Source organism: Halichoeres trimaculatus, unplaced genomic scaffold (genome assembly GCF_033239565.1).
Source record: "Halichoeres trimaculatus isolate MK-OKI-2021-1 unplaced genomic scaffold, fHalTri1.1 fHalTri1_scaffold_18, whole genome shotgun sequence".
NCBI classification, from domain to species: Eukaryota; Metazoa; Chordata; class Actinopteri; order Labriformes; family Labridae; genus Halichoeres; species Halichoeres trimaculatus.
The window spans coordinates 2,183,749-2,198,527 of NW_027437196.1; the positions used below are offsets into that span (position 1 = coordinate 2,183,749).

The following is a 14,779-nucleotide window of genomic DNA, read 5'->3' on the forward strand; positions in this document are numbered from 1 at the left end:
GAAATTTGAAAATATTTTATGCAAATTTCTGATGTTCAATTCTTTTTTAAATGTTTGCCATTTTTATTCATATTCAATTTAAATCAAATTTTTCTAATATTTGCCTTTTTTTTCATTTTCAATTTCAATCCAATTTTTCAAATTTTTGGCATTTTTTCCATTTTAAATTTTAGTCTAATTTTTCAAATTTTTGCCATTTTTTCATTTTCAATTTTATTAAACATTTTTTCAAATTTTTGCCATTTTTTTCATTTTTCATTTTCAATCCAATTTTTCAAGTTTTTGCCTTTTTTTTTCATTTTAAATTTTAATCTAATTTTTCAAATTTTTGCCATTTTTTTCATTTTTAATTTTCAATCCAATTTTCCTTTTTTTTGCCTTTTTTCATTTTCAATTTTAATCTAATTTTTCATTTTTATCATTTTTTTGCATTTTCAATTTTAATCCAATTTTTAAAATTGCAATTTTTTTTGAGAGTTGCAGAAATGTTTTAACTTTATTTTATTTTATTTTTTTTTAATTTTGCAGATCCATTCCAATTAAAAAAATCAAGACATCACATTTTCACTGTAATCAATTCATGAAAAAAAAAGAAAACTTCAGTGTATCCTGCTTATAAATCCAAAAACAAAAAAACATGCCACAGTTAACAAAGAGCAAGAAGATGGAAGGACATCCAGGAATTTGTCTTCTCTGTGATTGACATGCGACTCTATCTAAGAAAGTGCAGGGTTATGTGTTGTTCTCTATCACCGCTGTCACACAGGAAGTGACGATTCTTTCCACCAATCAATGGACTCTAGTGCTAATAGCTCCACTAACTGGGATCAGATCAGAATGTCTGGTACCCCAACAGAAGGGGACCAAAATGTGTGTTGGTACAGGTTGGAAAACTGGGCTCTTGTGCCCAAATCAGATCACTGTGGAAGATTTGATGTAACTGATACAGACTGTGCACTCTGCCTGCTTTTGCTCTCCACACGACTGTATCTCCTACTGATATGTGGTTGGTGAGTCCACACTCATGATAATAACCATCTTGGGAATCCAGACTCTCAGTTTGACACAGTCACTGTGAATCTGGAAGAAGATCTAACATTTGACTAATTGTTTGTGATTGACACCGTGTGGATTATTAGAGATTATGCAGCAGCATATGAGAGCAGAATAGTTGTTGAATCACACAACAGATGCTACAATTATAAACTGAAAGAGTCTGCTCGGTGCATCATCATCAGCAGCAGAGCCCAGGCTCAGAGAAGCAGGAGTCTAGACGACAGACGGACATCCCTACATGGAGAGAGGAGGAAAAAACGACAGTTTGACAGGATGGCAGGAAGTCCAAGCCGCAGTTTGAGCCCAGGATGCTGTGCTCTCTTTTCAAGAGATGGGGACTGAAAACATTTTGGCAGAAAGAAGCGCGACAGTTAAAATATTAATCTTAGTATGACAGAGATGATATCTTGTTTCTTGTCTCCTGTCTGTCTGAAAATGTGGACGCAGCACAAAGCCCTCCTCAGACAACGGAGTGATGACACTTCGTCTTGTAAAATGGTCGATGTTTTTCGGTTACAGCCGTGTTGTCGTAAGTTTATGAACCTGTGGGAGAATTTCTGGCTGCGGCATCTTTTTTTCAGAGCTTTTAAATACTGCATCAGTGTGTTTCAGTATGTGTAAAAGTGCTGCAGATTGAACCACTTTCACCACATTTTCAGGAAATGATAACATCAAAGGATTTCTGTCTTCACAGACGTACTAAAGTCAGTCTGCTTTGTCTGATTCCCTGGTCTCCGAGGAGAGGAGGAGGAGGGGGTCTCTGAGTACCACTGAAGTTCCCAGACCAGGGGTCTTCAACTTTTACTTTCAAGGAGCCGTTTTGCCTCAGCTCACCTGTATCATTTCAGAGCCACAAAACCTTCTTCATCTTCACAATAAAGATGCTAAAGTTGAATAAATTCTATAAAAGGAAGTTAATAATAATTTTCTGAACAAGATTTTTTTTCTAATTATAAAATTTTACTTATGTGTTTTTTTAATTTTATTTAATTTGCAAAAAATAAAAAAAAAATGCATAAAATTTTCAAATTTTTAAAATTTAAAAACTTTGCAAAAACTTTACAAAATTGTGTGAATTTCAACAATGTGCAAAAAGAGTAAAAAATAAATATTAAAATTAAAAAACTACAAAATATTAAAACTATTTGTAAATTTCAATAATTTTCTATAAAAAAGGAAAATTTCCTAACTTTTAGTAAAAAAATTAATTAAATTAAATTAATTTGCAACATTTTTATTTTTTTAAATTTTTTAATACATTTGCAAAAAAATGTGAAAATTCTGAAATTATAAAACTTTGCAAAAACTTCACAAACTTTTTTGAAATTCAATAATTTGCTAATAAGTTTGAAAATTAAAATTTATGATTTTTTTAAAAAAAGCAAAAGTTTTGAAATTTTAAAATTTTGCCAAATAATGTTAAAAAATGTTATAATATTGGTTAAAAAAAGAATATAAATACAATAGAATTGAATTAATTTGCAAAATTTACTTTTTTTTTATTCGAAAAATTTGCAAAACAAAAATCATTTGTTTGCATAATGTAAGAAAATATTAAAATCTAAAAAATAGGCAACATTTTTCAACAATTGCTAAAATTTTATATAAGCTTGAAATCTAATGGACCTATTTAATATATTTTTTAAATTTCTGAAATATCCCTTTAAATGGATAACGGATAATTTTGTTCAGTGTCAACATCTTTAATCATCAATACCCTCTGTAAGAAAAATAAAAATTCTCTGTTTCAATTATATTTTTTATAAGCTACAAGGAGCCACTGCAAAGGAGTCAAAGAGCCACATGAGGCCCCAGAGCCACAGGTTGAAGACCCCTGGGCTAAACTGACTTATCCTCTATTATCTCATTGATTTTTCTGCTGCTCCTTTTCTCTGTCTTCATGCTTCTCCCTCTCCAGCTCATGAAATCATCCGGAGTGCTGTGAACTTCTCCTCTCAGCGGGAGACTGCGAGATCTTCTGGCTGAGAGCTTTAAAAAGCCCTGTGATTGCAGACCCAACCTTAGGCTAGGTATTCGCATGAGGCTGGAATAGTTTCCTTGGTAACACCTGCTGTCTGTGCCGTGCTGGCACGAAATCCTGGCCCCCGTGAGAGCGCGGCGGAGTGGGTAATCCATTTGACAACACAACGTGCAAACATCCAAAACCTCTATGACTCTTATGTTTTCGTGAAGGTCCTCTGAGGGGTTCAGACGGTGACATGTCGGTTGACACGCCACGTTTTTCCACGGGGCCTCCGAGGTATGAAGAAATCACTATGGCTTATTAGATCTTTGAATGTGAGCAATGAGAGAGGAGCGCCAACGCCTCCTCCGCCTCCTCCGCCTTGAGGCAGAGGGAAAAACTCATAAGAAATGCAAACAAACATATTGATCACTGTAATTACCTTCATTGTCTTTCAGGGTGAAGTTGGGATTAACCGGTAGCTGGCTGGGCAAAGCGAAGGAGAAGCGCTGTCCGTTGGCAAAGTCGTCCTTATCCACCGCCGTGACAGTCTGGATCACCTGTTGTTCAGAGGACACTGGGTAAATTACTCTCCAAAGGCAACACATGCTACATTTAATCAGCCGCTGCACCGTTAGCAATCACTTCTCACACTAATTGCACCGAGCACAAGGATGATTTGGTTCCTGATGTATGTCTCATGTTACGCTGATTATAATTGGTGAGAGTGGAGAGTTCTTTTGACCTACAGCCAACTCCTCTTGTTACAGTTTTTCCTCCTCCACCTGCCTCTCTACAAACTGCGAGGATTTCAGAGCATTAGGTTTGTGGCGACACGGGGGAAGCTGGCATCTAACAATGACAGGGGCGCTCTGAGGGCAACCTCGCTGCCACTTTTGTCGCCTTGTTACCCTTAATTGGTAAAAGACACAGTGAGAGTGGGGACAGAAAGTCGGAGTGGAGGAGAAAAACGACCGGATAGTGTCTGTCACCGCGGGGACTTCTTATCTCCAGTGTGAGATTTTGGGCTGTTGTTGTGCTCCTGGTTGTCCTGTCCTTAGCTGTGTCAGGATCTGGTTTCTGTGTGCTCCGGTTATGAGGATGTCACGGTCGACAGGGCGGCTCTGGCGAGGAGCTTTTGTGCTGTCTTCCTGTCTTAACCCTTCTGACATTAAAACTGTAATGATTTTGTTTTGCATCAATGTGAAATACCAGCCAAACGCCACTTGATTACTTCTAGAAATCTGGATAATGGGCTGTTTTGAAAAGCAGAGGAAGTGATATAATTGGCTGTTAGCTTGAAAACGCCTGCCTGAGGAAACATCACTGCTCCGTTGATTTCTGAGTGGGTGCGCCGTTGTCCTCTGTGGTACCATTTCTGGTTTTAATGACAGTTTGATGTATCTCTGCCCGTGTCTAAGGGGGCTCTAAGCTTGATTTGCCTTGCTGCAGAAACACTGAACCGTATCTCTTAGTTCCTCCTCTCGCTGTTGGCTAAATTGGGTTGTGATCTACCCCTTGTGAGATCAAAAAAAGACCTGGAGTAAAACATACTGAGCTACAGCTTAAACCATCATTCCTGGGCTGAGATGTGCTGTGCTAATAGGATGCTAAGCTGAAAAGTTCAAGAAACAAGACCAGGTTTGGGTATCAGGTTTTCCAAGGGGCTGTGAGCTGAGCTGCTTCTAGCTGATTTTCTGGTAGCATCACTTATTTTTTGCTTTCTATCACATCTCTGAGAGAAATGAAGCAGTAACCACGCCTGGGGAACACATCCCATAAAACAATTTAACTCCAAAAATCTGTGTTTACTACACGCCGTTAGCTGAGCTACAGCTAGCTTGCTTTGGGTTATCATCACCTCAGTATTTTTGGTACTGATGCTGTTCACAGCTCTGCTTCATTCACTATTACATCATTTTACAACATAGTCTGGGTGAATACTGTATTCTGATTGGCTGCAGGGTGTCTGTTAGAAAATGTCATAGAACACCTATTAAGAAGGTTCTGGTCAAATAACGTCTGATTGTTCTGAATAATTGTGCTGGCTCAAACACTAGTTGGTAACCAAGGCAACAGAAACTCAGAACATACAATAACGTAAGTGTTCTTACAATTTATTTAATGATCAAAGTGAATGGTGGATAATATTTCTTGTAATAAAAATGATTTAGGAAACTTTCTCTGGATTTTGATTGCCTTCAAACAAAAACAGTCCATGGATAGTTTTCTTAGATCATTATAAAAAATATTTATTAAATAATGTAATTATAATATAATATATTAAAAACTAAAAAAATAAATAAATAAATAAAAGACGTAATAATAAAAAATTAATAAAAAATCTAAATTAAAAATATTTCTTAAAAAATAAAAATGATTTAGGAAACAATCTATGGACTCTGATTTCCTTCAAACAAAAACAAAGTCCATGGATAGTTTTCTTAAATCATTTTTAAAAATATTTATTATGTTACATAATCATAATTTGATTTATGAAAAATAACAACAACAAAAAAAAATGAAATAAGAAAATAAAAATTGAATTAAAAAAATATTTTAAAAAATAAAAATGATTTAGGAAACAATCTGTGTACTTTGATTTCCTTCAAAATCAAAATCTACAGATTGCTTCTTAAAGCGTTTTCAAAAATGTTTATTATGTTTTATAATTAGAACATAATATTTAAAAAAAATTCAAATAAACAAGTATTAATCAAAAAAAAAAGAAAAATGATTTTAGAAACTATCAGTGGACTTTGATTTTTTAAAACCAAATTTCCCATCATGGTCTTAACCCTATGTCCCTAACTTTTTCCAACTTAGTGTCAAACATTTTTACGGCCTACCTCTGATTCGCTTAATACATAAATACCCCATAAAAAACATTACCACAACCTAACACTTTTCTTAAAATTAAAAAAAAACAAAAAAAAACAAACAAACCATCACTTAGCCCTATCTAATCTATCTTCATAAAGTTTTGGTTGCATGTACAAGATCCATGTGCAATACAAATACATCCAAAAAAGAAAAGATAAGATTTCAGAAGGCATGGCGGCTTTGGCGTGGCGATGGGCCATGATGTTACAAAGCACTTATTTTTGTTAAAAACTGAACATAAAGGACTGAAACGAATACATTATAGAGACGCCGCAGTCACTAGTGCAGCATCTGTAGCATGATGCAACATTTTTATTGTAATACCACTTTAATAAAACTGCTTAAATGGGTCACAGAAATGGAGTGTTGTGTTTTTTGTAGTAGCTTTACATGATTTACAACTCATAAAACCCCTTTGTTTTATTTTCAACTGGTGTTTTAGAAAACCCTTATCATTCTTGTTGCTGTCTCTTTAAGACTCCTCTCTCTTGAAACCCCCTTCTCTCCAACTGGGCGCAGAGCTATGGGCAGGCCTTGGTGTTTGAGGCCCTACCCTTCAACATGAATCAGAATCATCTAAAACATATGAATATTACCCAGCTTTAAACGTAGGAGAGTAGTGAGTAGAGAGTAGTACGCCCCTCTTTAAAGCACTTTCAGCAGCTTGACCGCTGCCTCTAATGGGCACCTGCTGAGCCATCATTAAAATCCCTCATGTCTGTTCATATTGTTGGAGTTAAAACGCATACAGATGTAAGAATATTACTGTGCAGCTCATTTAATCACATTTGACGTCCACTGAAAAGTGATGTTCGCCTCTTTCAACACATCATTATCCTCCCGCTTAATCCCCGGGGCCAGGAACCCTGAGGCTATAAAGCAAATTCAATGCAAACTTTAATTCAAACTTTTCTGGCTGCAAACTATTAAAAATGTATTTAGCTGTGTCTTCTCAGTCTTTACTCCAGCAGCCTTTTAGCCATTTCCTTTGCCGCTGATTGCTCTATATCTCAAACCCCTTCTTAATTCGAATGAATCAAAGACTACTGAGAGCAAATTGGAATGAGCTTCGATTTAGAGCTGTCATGGTTTGCTGCTAAGATACTCGTTTTGAATGAGGGTGATTAAGCAGCTCTCGCCTCTCGAGTCTGTTACTACTCAGCTCGCGGTAAGCAAGCTAAAAGTGCTGAGGGAAACAGTTCAGGCAGGAATGAGCAGCGTAAATGAGTTTAAAGGTGAGGGGAGACGATCCAGTTCTAGTCGTGTGTGTGGGTGTGCGTGTTTCTCACCTGACCCGGTCTGGAGTTCTCACACACTATGACCTCCTCGTCTGTGGAAATCTCAGGGGGATTGTCGTTCATGTCCAGCACCTGGACGGTAACGGGGACGTGACTGAAAAGGCCGGGGTTGTCTGCATCAGAGGGAGAAACAGAGAAGCTTTAATAACAAAGCAGAGCGCTGACAGGGTGTGATGCAAACTGGGACGCTGCCTGCTCCTCTTCTTCGTCTCCTCGGCTGTGGCACAATAAAAGCACTGAGGGATGTGATGCTGCAGAATCCACTTTTGTGTATTAAAGCACATCTGATCATCGTGGTGCAGCGTCTCTCAGCCCGCTCTGTGCACTCGATCGAGACGCCTTATTTGCCCCTTTCACTGCATGAGCGACCCATGAAGCATTCAGAGCATATGCCTCATGCTTGCTACTGTCAAATCAGGTTTTAATAGCAACAAAAAAGCAGCCTAGTGCATGATATTGACTCGAAATACATGATTTAACACTTCAATTAAAATCTCCACAACCTGATTAAGATTTCAGATTTATTGCAGCTTATGCGCTCCGGTCCCATATAGGATTACAGAGGCAGGAGTGCAGCAATATGCTGCTAAAGTGGGCCTAGAAGTGAAATTAGACCACTGCAATTTGTGTCCTTTAGCTGTAATGAAGCCAGCATGAGGCTAAACAAGCTAGGCTATTACACAAAGTGAACAAATGAGGACAATAACAAACATGTCCAACAGTTTGTTCTGCTTTTCCCGCTCAAAACTCAGCTTCCAGCCTCTTTGTATCAAAGCTTTCCATGTAATTCCTTCAGTTTATGTTCTGTTGTGCCTTTGAGCAAGGCACTAGTCAAACACAGGTGTGCTAGCTTAGCAGAAAAAACCTATTGGATACAAAGAAGGAATGCATTTGCAGCAATAAGACATTAAATCGCTACTTAAAGTCAGTTCTGTTTGGCATTGGTTGCAGTGACACCTGTGGTCAGAGTCGGTAGTGTTTCCCTAGCATAAAGACTCCATTTCCCATAAGCATTAGCACCCACTGTCTTTAAAATGTGACCTTCTTTTTAATGCTACTTTAAATTGTTCAAGACATTTTTCCCAGGATGCAAAGCAACATGTTAATGCATGTATTTGAAGTTTTACTCACAGTGCTACTCTTGGACAGAAAACGTTCAAATCCTGCGTGTTATTACTCCAATAACTACATGTTAGCTACAGTTACAGTTAGCTTAACTGCTAAGGTGTTACCTTTACAGAGAGATCAAGTTTTTGTACATACTCCAAAAAGTCAAAGAACACCACAGGATAATGTTGAAATAAAACGAAATCCCATGACTTTATAAACAAAACTTCTACTTTGTCTTCCGTACATTTTTGGCTCGCTACTACTCCTACAAATTTTCACTGATTTTCACCGTTCAAAGTGTAAAATGTTCAGCATGTAAAGAAGAATTACGCCCATGCATTTCACATTTCTAACCCCTGTACTTTTAAAAATATTCAGCATTTTCCAACACGTTTTGGCCCATTGAAATAAATGGAGATGACCCGTCACCATGAAAACCACACAGGTGATGATGTGATAACAAGTTTGGCTTGGGCCCATGAAAAGGACAGGTGCCAGAGTAAAGCTCTGGTCCCGTCACCATGGAAACCACAAAGTTGATGATGTCATAAAAGGCGTTTTTAGCATTTGGAGGAAAGGTTAAGAGGTTAAACTTCAAGACTTAACTGAGCATATTCCCTTACCACATATAACCTTAACACACTGGGCTTTTTTTAGGTCTCTGATCCTCTTGTCCCAGTTCAGTTCTGGTTGTACTGGGCTGCTCCCAGGTGTGAGTTTTACAGCGCGTAAAGAGACAGCTATGACTAATAGCACGCCAGCTCAGCAGAAGCTTCTTTTGAATATTTAAGAGTCATGCAGGTGCAGCAATCTTTCTCTAAAATTAATGTTTCAGGTTGTATTTTCTTTATGTGTTTCTCTGCATTATTCAAAGGGCTGACATCACACAAACTGCAGCCGGCTCTTTCTGGATGTTGTTAAGACGGTGATCAGAGAATCAGAGAAACACACCGACAGTCTGCTTCACCCTCTCCTCATGGACTTCAGAAGGACGCTGAAGTCTCTGCAGGACTTCCTGCGTCTTTGCGTGTCCTTGCTCATTCAGAGTGGTAAAAATTTATCATTCTGCCTTTTGACATTGTCCTGGCATGTACCCTTGCATACTGAGAAGAGGTGAGGAGATAAAGAAGCATTAGCATGCAGCACCTCTGTCGGTAGGAAGGAGATTTGCCTAATTGTGATTACAAATTACCAGAGTTACCTGATAGCAATTCAGGAAGTTAGCGGCGCCTGCGCTGATTTAATTAAATCTCAGTGTAGGAGAGGACATTAAAACAATTGGGAGTAATTTGATTTTGTAGTTAATTATAAGAAAAGAGACACTGTAACTTATTTGAATACATTCTTATCAATATGCAAATGATCTGCTTCATCTTTGTTTTCTCCAGACAGCAAATGCTAATTTCAGAGTCGGCTCACCAGGTATTAGTCTGTGTTTAAAGACTGTTTGGTCTTATTGTTAATAAAGGTATCCACACACCCTTTGCCTTTGCACTGCACAGAACTGTAATCTTATCAAGTGTTTTTCTCTTATTTTCAATAGAAAATGTCTTTTTAGACTCAATCTGAGCCACATTCACCTGACCTGTCCAGAAAAATGTCTTATTTCAAGTTGTTTTATTAAAAAAATGAGGTCTGAATTGCTTGTAACCATAGAATGTACTTAGCGTGGACAGTGTGGCTTCACCATTTACCATTGTATAGTTTTGAAGCCAAAATTCCAGTAGAGACTGTGAAGGATTCTAGGAGAATCTGAGTGGAGCCGGGTGACAAAAATAATAATTACTTTTTTCTTTCGAGAGTCTAATCACTTCTTGACTCTACCTCTCGACATATTTTACAATCCCAGAAAAAATACACACGAAAATCAGCTGACAATTATCGTTACACAGGAAGTGAAACTTCATTTTTAACCTCTTATCACTAATGACAATGAAACTTATCAGAAAAAAAGAGGACTTGAATACAAGACAGCCAAATAATATCTTCAAATCGCCACAACAATCAGACGTGAGAAACATTTCTACCAGGTGTATTTATTTTTTAAAGTTTGACCGCAGCCCATCTGGAATGACTGGGGAGATGGACTTTTTGACCTGTACTGCAGCCAGCCACCAGGAGGAGCAGTTTTGTGGCAACCCCCCAAAAAATCTGCCAATGGAATGAGAAAAGATTTGCTAGTATAAAGACATTTTTCTAATTTCAAGCAAATTTCACTTGTTCCACTGATTTTTTTTCCTATTACAAGCAATTCAAACCTCATTTTTGCTTGTAACCCTCTATGGTACCTCATTGTCTCTAGGCAACATACCCATTTTTGGCCTTTTACACTCACACAACATATCCTAGTTGTCATGAAATGTTATTAAAAAAAAAAAAAAAAGAGCTTAAGGAACCAATAGCAGTGTCTGAATTTGTCATGTGACTCTCTGGAGGTCTAGCAGAATCCCTTTTTTGCAGACTTTCTCCTAAGGACCAATTTGGCCAATTCTCTCCTCAAAACTGTCCAATAACTGTTTTATCGGGCTTCTCTCAGACAAGAAAAAATATGTTCATATTAAATAACAAGTAAAGCTTAATCTCAAATGATTTAATTTCCTTTATTTGCTAATTGATTTAAGCAAAAATGTAGCAATGCATATATTGACATGAGGAAACACTGTACCATGAGGGTTTACATACTCTTCAAAAAAAAAAAAAAAAAAAAAAAACCCAAACAAACTAGTCATTATATTTTTTTCTGACCTGTCCATTTTTCACCAAGACATATTTGATGTTATTTGAAGTTAAGCTAAGACTTTATTTTTTATTTTTTTAAGTTTTTACACTTTTATTAGCATGCATTTTGAGTTGTTGAGGCCATCAAGTATTATCCATGTGTTTTTGAAAAAATAAATAAATAAATAAAATAATATATATATATATATATATATATATATATATATATATATATATATATATATATATATATATATATATATATATATATATATATATATATATATATATATATATATATATATATATATATATATATATATATATAATACATTTATATATAATATACATTTATATATATAATGAAAAAAATATATATATACAATGAAAAAAAAAAAATATTTTTATTATTCTTATTTTTCATTTATGTATTTTATTATTTATTTTCTATTTTAGGACAAAAAAACACAAACATTTTCTGTTAACAGGCATCACACAATGTGTACCATAGAGTGTTAATAACTTGAAACAAGACATTTTCCTTTACTAGTCAGGTGAAAGTGGCTCATGTTAAGCGTAACAAGACACATTTTACTTTAAATAAGACATAAACACTTGATAAGATTTCACTTTTTTTGCAGTGTGAGGAATATAAGCTTAAGGCTAAATTCATCTCTTTGCTGTTACCAGAAGAAGTGAAGCATTCATCACTGTCTTGAAGTTTCTTGGTCAGGGGAAATAAGCATAAATCTGTGAGAGGAAAACATGAAAAAGCAGCACGAGTTAAGAAAATAAGTCAGCTTAGCGTGGTCAGGGAGGGATAGTAGGAGCTCAGTTGGATGTGATCCTGTTATGAAGCAGCACAGCAGATGATCAAACAGAGAAACAGTACCACTGAACGCTAAGCTCTGCAGCTGCAGGCCTCAGCTGCTCGCTGCAGTTTGAGTGAACCCTTAAAGCTGTTTCACTTCTTTACAAACACGCCTCTTTAAGAGCAACAAGTTGTGGCTCTGCTGCTGTGGCTGTGTGTCCATTAACAGGCTGAACATTGTGCTGCTGGAGTTCCTTTGATCAAGACACTGAAAGTGAACGTCGGAGTGAAATCTGCACCTGCAGGCCGCTGCAGATTTGGTTCATCATTCCCGTTTTATGGAGCCATCTTTTTGTTGATATTGATTTCGACTCCAATTTTACACACTGTGAATTTGAACCTGGAGCGCTCCCTGACTCTACGATCCCCTCGGGGCGTCTTGTTATGGAAAAAAACCTTTTAGGTTATAGCAGCGACTCTTATTTTCTAAACTCGCTGCTCTTTAAATCACTGCTTTTGTGGCACGGAGCTCACCGATGATTTGAATGTGTTTGTGATAACGATTTATAATGTCTCCCATTAGCTCGAGGCTAAACAGGATAAGTGTGGAGAGACAGAGCAATCTCTTTTAAGTGGCTCTTTCAGGCGAATGCAGAAAAGTATTTCATGTGTTTACTACACTCCCTGAAGGTGTCGAGGCGGGAGAAACCTACCCTGCTTATTAAAATATTTATATGTCAGAAGGTGAAGGGAATGAAACCTCCAGTGTTTGTGTGTGCACCTCTAAATCTGCTTACTACAAGAACTATTCAGTGTCAGACCCACTGAGGAATAGGAGATAATGCAGGAAAAGGCTTCAGACGCTGATTAAACCCACTGCATTTAAATTCACAACTTTGGCTGAAGTAGAAGTTCAAAGACTTCAACTTTCTGAAATTTAAATAAAAGTGTGTCCGTATTTAGAAGAGAGAACAGTGTCAACATGCAGTGAAGAGGAGGAACACCTCCACCTGCTCGCTCTGAGTACTCATATGAGAGCAAACATAAAGCAGCAGGAGCAAACAGGCGCTTGATGAGGAGCAACCGGAGTACCTACCAACCTCCGAGGCCATCACAGTGATGTTGTGCCACGACAGCTCCTCTCTGTCCAGAGGCTGCGTCGTCCGGATCAGACCGCTGCTCTCGTCGATTCTGAAGTAGCGAACTCCTTCCTCTTTGCTGTCCAGGAAATACCTGGAGGTGGAGATAGAAAAGATCGGGTAGGACAGGTTATTAATGATAAAGTCAGCAACACTTTTGTTTACATGTTGAAAAAGTTACATCATGTTTTGCATGTTTGACCTTTTCTACCTGGCCTACAGAGGAATATTAGCCCTATGGCTTACGCTGGCATTATATCATGGATGCTGTGTGTGCTTAAATGTTCGTAAATATGCACTGTCCCCTTGAAAAAATAAACAGCAAAATAAAAAGGCAACATAAATAAACAAATAAGCAAAATGAATAACTAAATAAACAAATTAATACGCGTGAAAAAATAAATATATAAACAATCAAATAGATAAACAAATACATCAACAAAAAAATAAGTGAAACAAAAAAATACATAAATGAAATAAATAAACAAATAAATAAGTGAAATAAATAGGCAAAATAAAAACGCAAAATAAATTCAAAGATAAATAAACAAATAAACAAATTAATTAATAAGTGAAATAATTATGCAAAATAAAAAAGTGAAATTAAAAAAGATAAATAAAGAGATAAATAAAGGAGCAAAATAACTTAATAAATATGCAGATAAATAAATAAATAAACAAATAAATATATGAAATAAATAAGTGGAATAAATAACTAAATAGATAAATAAGCATAAAAAATATAGAAATAAAATGCTAAATAAATGAATACATTTGCAAATAAATAGATAAATAAATTAATAAATAAATACATTTTTTTAAATTTTTTGTTCAAAATTTTAAATCAGGATTTTTTTGGTTTTTGTATTTAAATTAAAAGCCTTCATTTTCGTTTTTTTAAAGCTGTGTTGAAAAAAAAAAAAAGAGATGCCAGATCCCCTAGATCAGGGATGTAAAACTTGTGCCATTGAGGGCCAAGAGGCTGCAGGTTTTCTTTCCAACTAAAAACTTCACCAGCTGATTTCACTGATTAGTCCCTGCTCTCTGCTAAAAGGTGAAGCAATCAGTGGAATCAGCTGGTGGAGTTTCTGGTTGGAAAGAAAACCTGCAGTCTCTTGGCCCTCCATGGCACGAGTTTGACATCCCTGGTCTAGATAAATCTTAATAACTGACTCACATGTGATGTTTACTTTTTAGGAAAATATAGCTCCTGATAAAGTCTATAGACATTATTATTCAACTTTTTAACTTGGTCTGGTGCTGACAAAGTGAGCTTAAAACCTCAAAAATCTGAAATATCAAGGAATCAAAATTCAAATCAAATCAGCACCCCAAAAATTGTACAAAATATCAAATTGAGAGAAAAGCAAATCATCCCTCTGTCTCTCCTTCAAAGTGGCATCAAAGCCACCGTACAGTAAATCTCAGATGTGCTGTTGATGGTCTGATTTGCAACAAGAGTTGTGTAAAAGTTATTCAACACCAGCAGTCACTTCCTGGACATGAGCATGTGCACTTGCAGCAGTGCTTGTCAGAGAATCATGAGAGCAAATAAAAACTTTTAGCAATACACAGTCCATGGTACAAACACGAGAATATAGACAGGAGGAAGAGCAAAGGTGGAGCTGAAAAGGGGAGAAATAAAAACAAAGCATCACAGTCTGACGCCAGTAACTTAGAAACTTTTCCATCAAAATGAGCTTCAAAATTAAAAAGAAACTCGAGATGGAGAGGTTGAAACAAGTTTGGCAAGTTGACGTTAAGTCTCGATGTTTCTGTGGGTGAAAAGGCTCAGCTCTCC

General features: G+C 36.5%; 1 protein-coding gene across 4 annotated transcripts in view; it reads right to left on the bottom strand.

Moving 5' to 3' along the window:
• Positions 1-14,779, bottom strand: part of LOC141807386 (cadherin-18) — a 342,498-nt gene that overhangs the window by 39,056 nt on the left and 288,663 nt on the right. For all 4 annotated transcript variants that reach the window (XM_074693358.1, XM_074693357.1, XM_074693356.1 and 1 more), the window contains 3 exons: positions 12,936-13,072; positions 7,192-7,313; positions 3,462-3,579 (listed from right to left, as the gene is read on the bottom strand). In XM_074693358.1, coding sequence (XP_074549459.1) covers positions 3,462-3,579; positions 7,192-7,313; positions 12,936-13,072 — 377 coding nt within the window. The remainder of the gene's footprint in view (positions 1-3,461; positions 3,580-7,191; positions 7,314-12,935; positions 13,073-14,779) is intronic.